The following is a 3161-nucleotide window of genomic DNA, read 5'->3' as shown; positions in this document are numbered from 1 at the left end:
ATATTTAATACTTGAATTAACTTTTAAGTAATCAATTTTAGCTTTACTTTGTGCAAAGTTATGCTTTCTGTCGGAGTTTAAAAATTCTATTCAGATGGTGGTGTATAGGCTTTTCTTTGCAATGCAAATCTCATTTTCCCTGCTTTCTATTCATTGTATTATTTTATAGGTTTCTCTTACCAAACTCTCCAAGTCACCTTTGATTCCCATCAATTCTCAGGTTGTTTTATTAAGTGCCAATTTTTCTGAAGATATATTGATTCTTGAGTTCCCAATAGCCTGAAGTGGCCAATAAATATGTTGTGACATTAGTGCAGATGAATGCAAATCATTGTCATTGACTAAGCAACACCAATCAGGAAGGCTAACATCTCTTTCAGTGATTCTTTGGAACTTCAAAGCCTCCAACAAAGGTATGGTGGCTCTAAATCCCATTTCTTTAAGATTTTACTTAAATAGTGTTTTAAGAGTGTTAGTCATGAGTGAGGATGTTTCTCGATGAACATCAGCTACAATATTTAACCCAAGGAATATGAATTCTATGCCATGAGTATCATAGTAGTTTATCGGTACTCAAATCACATGAACTCAGTTCGGCAGGAGCCAGGGCCCAGGGTGGTAATGGTTGTGTTTTGCATGCAGTCCCTCATTTAGATTTTTTTTTTTTTTTTTTAATGGGACCCTCATTTAGATTTTGGTTAGTCACATACTCACACAAGAATTAATATGGCCAAAACAGCCTAGTTCTCTATATATACGAGTTCTTCTACTGCCACAAGAAAATCTCAAAAAATAATTTCACAAGCAGCTGAGGTGTCAGCTCACCATAAGTCAAAATAAAATAAGGTTACATCCAGACCCACCACAACTCAGATCAAAGTTGTTGTGAAAATGTTTTTCCCATAGATTTTCTTTTTATATATTAAAATCAGATGTCATTTCTTGATTTCATCCCTTTTTTTACTTCCCAAAACTTGTAATGAAAATAATTTTGTATACTCCAATGCTCCTTTTTTTAATAAGAAGGAAAAATAAAGGATATTGAGTATGAACTAGTCACATAACTTTATCTAAGGGAGATTCCAAATTCTTTTCTCTTTTCCTAAACAGACTCAATCTAGCACAGCCTTGTAAAATTAATCTTTGTGAGATTCCAATTTTTTTCCCCTTAACCAACTCAATCAAGTGTAACAACTTATGTCAAAACCTTTATTTGTTATCAAGTTTCCCATTTTAGTATCTTTGCTAGGTCTGAATCAAAAGTCATGAAATTATTACAATAAAATTAGTCATCTGTCAGAGGTATACTTGTAATTTGAATAAAGCACAAGACATAGTTCAGTATTATAATGACCTTATTAGAAAGATGCAATTGCAGGTTATTTTGACTTCGTTTTTTGTGTGATCCAATTGAGCGCCTTTGAGACTTCTCTCCAATAAAAGATGGAAATTTCACAATCCAGAGACCATGTTTCTGTTGAAATCCAAGAGGATTCTAGTGTGCCTCCGATTAAAATCCAAGAGGATTCTCTTGTGCCTCCTATTAAAATCCAAAAGGATTCTCTTGTGTCTCCTATTAAAAAACAGATGGAAACAAAATCTACTTCTGCTTGTATCTTCAGGGTCTCCGGTCAATTTCATAAGGGAAATGACGAGGCATATATCCCTGGTAAAGTTTCCATTGGCCCTTTCCATCATGGGACTGACGCTCTAAAAGTCATGGAAGACAATAAGTGGCGCTATGTGCATGCACTCCTCAATCGAAAACCAAACCTTGAGGCAAGCTTGGATGGATGTGTGAAAGCACTTAGAAAGTTGGAGCACAGAGCAAGAAGATGTTATTCAGAAGAGATTAGTTTCACAAGTAATGAATTTATTGAAATTATGTTAATTGATGGTTGTTTCATCATAGAGTTATTCTTTAGGTATGCCTTCAAGAGTCTAAGACGCCGGAGTGATCCTATATTTAGCACACCTGGGATGCTCTTTGACTTGAGGGGTGACATGATGTTAATAGGAAACCAGATTCCCTATTTCATTCTCCAAAGGTTATTTCAAATTGTACCAATTCCTACACAATGCAGTCTGTGCCTCCATGAGCTTGCCTTTCGTTTCTTCAAATCAATGATACCAGGATATCAAAAAGCTGTGTGGGAGAAGATTGACCAAGAAGGGAATCACTTACTTGACTTTATCTTCCACTGTTTCCTCCCAACATACACAAGAGTACCATCAAAAAGTGAAACAAACCAAGGCTTAAACAGTGCAACACATCTCCAACAAGCAGGAATTAGGTTCAAGAAGGCTGCTACCCAAAGCTTATTAGACGTAAAGTTTGTTAATGGAGTCCTTGAAATCCCACCTCTAACATTTCATAAAAGTACAGAAACACTTTTTTGCAACCTCATTGCACTTGAACAGTGTTACTGTGATGGCGTGCAGCACATTGCATCTTATGCCTTTCTAATGAGCAGCCTTGTAACATCTGAGAAAGATGTGAAGTTACTACGCAGACAGGAAATTCTCATCCATGATGAGAACAAGGAGAAAGAGGTTTCTGAACTATTAAGGAAATTCTGTGGTGATGAGATAGTGCAGGACTTCTATTACAGTGGGCTTTCAGAACAAGTGAAAAAATACAGAAGAACCGGTTTGTGTGTATGGTGGCAAGAATTTAAGCGCGATAGTCTAAAAACTCCAGCTTCACGTTTGGTGTTCATCTTGGTTATTCTGATCCTTGTTCTCTCAGTTGTAGGAGCCTTTTTTTCTGTATTCTCATTCGGTCTCCACAAAATGTAGGAAAGAAGATGAGGTTCTCATTCTTAAACAAAGGATGACACAAATAAAAGAAGGATTTTTTTTTTCCCCTTTCCCTTGGACCAATTTTAAATTGACTCTATGGTATGATAAAAGTATCTATCAAATGTCGATTACAATTAGCATTCCAATGTAGCAATGGTCATCTTTTATGGAAGTTTGATTGGTTCCTAAAAAAGTTCCAAAAATTATTGTTCAGGCACTACTGTATCTATCATATTTTTGCCAACATGAATCATCACCCCTTTATTATCTCCAACACTAGAACCTCCTTACATCTTATTGAGCTTACTCAATGGTGATAAGGGTACTCAATCAAGTTGAAGTAAAAAATTCTTCTTTTG

The 3161-nt window shown here is 35.8% G+C and overlaps 1 protein-coding gene across 1 annotated transcript; it reads left to right on the top strand.

The window, feature by feature from the left end:
- The first annotated feature begins 301 nt into the window (after positions 1-301).
- Positions 302-2948, top strand: LOC142623230 (UPF0481 protein At3g47200-like). The gene is made up of 2 exons (XM_075796627.1): positions 302-413; positions 1379-2948. Exon 2 carries the CDS (start codon positions 1444-1446, stop codon positions 2797-2799), a length of 1356 nt encoding a protein of 451 aa, XP_075652742.1. The 5' UTR covers positions 302-413; positions 1379-1443; the 3' UTR covers positions 2800-2948.
- The last annotated feature ends 213 nt before the right edge of the window (positions 2949-3161 follow it).

This window comes from Castanea sativa, chromosome 2, assembly GCF_040712315.1.
Source record: "Castanea sativa cultivar Marrone di Chiusa Pesio chromosome 2, ASM4071231v1".
NCBI lineage: Eukaryota > Viridiplantae > Streptophyta > Magnoliopsida > Fagales > Fagaceae > Castanea > Castanea sativa.
The sequence above is the reverse complement of the archived record's forward strand: the minus strand, read 5'-3'. Positions and strand labels throughout refer to the sequence as shown.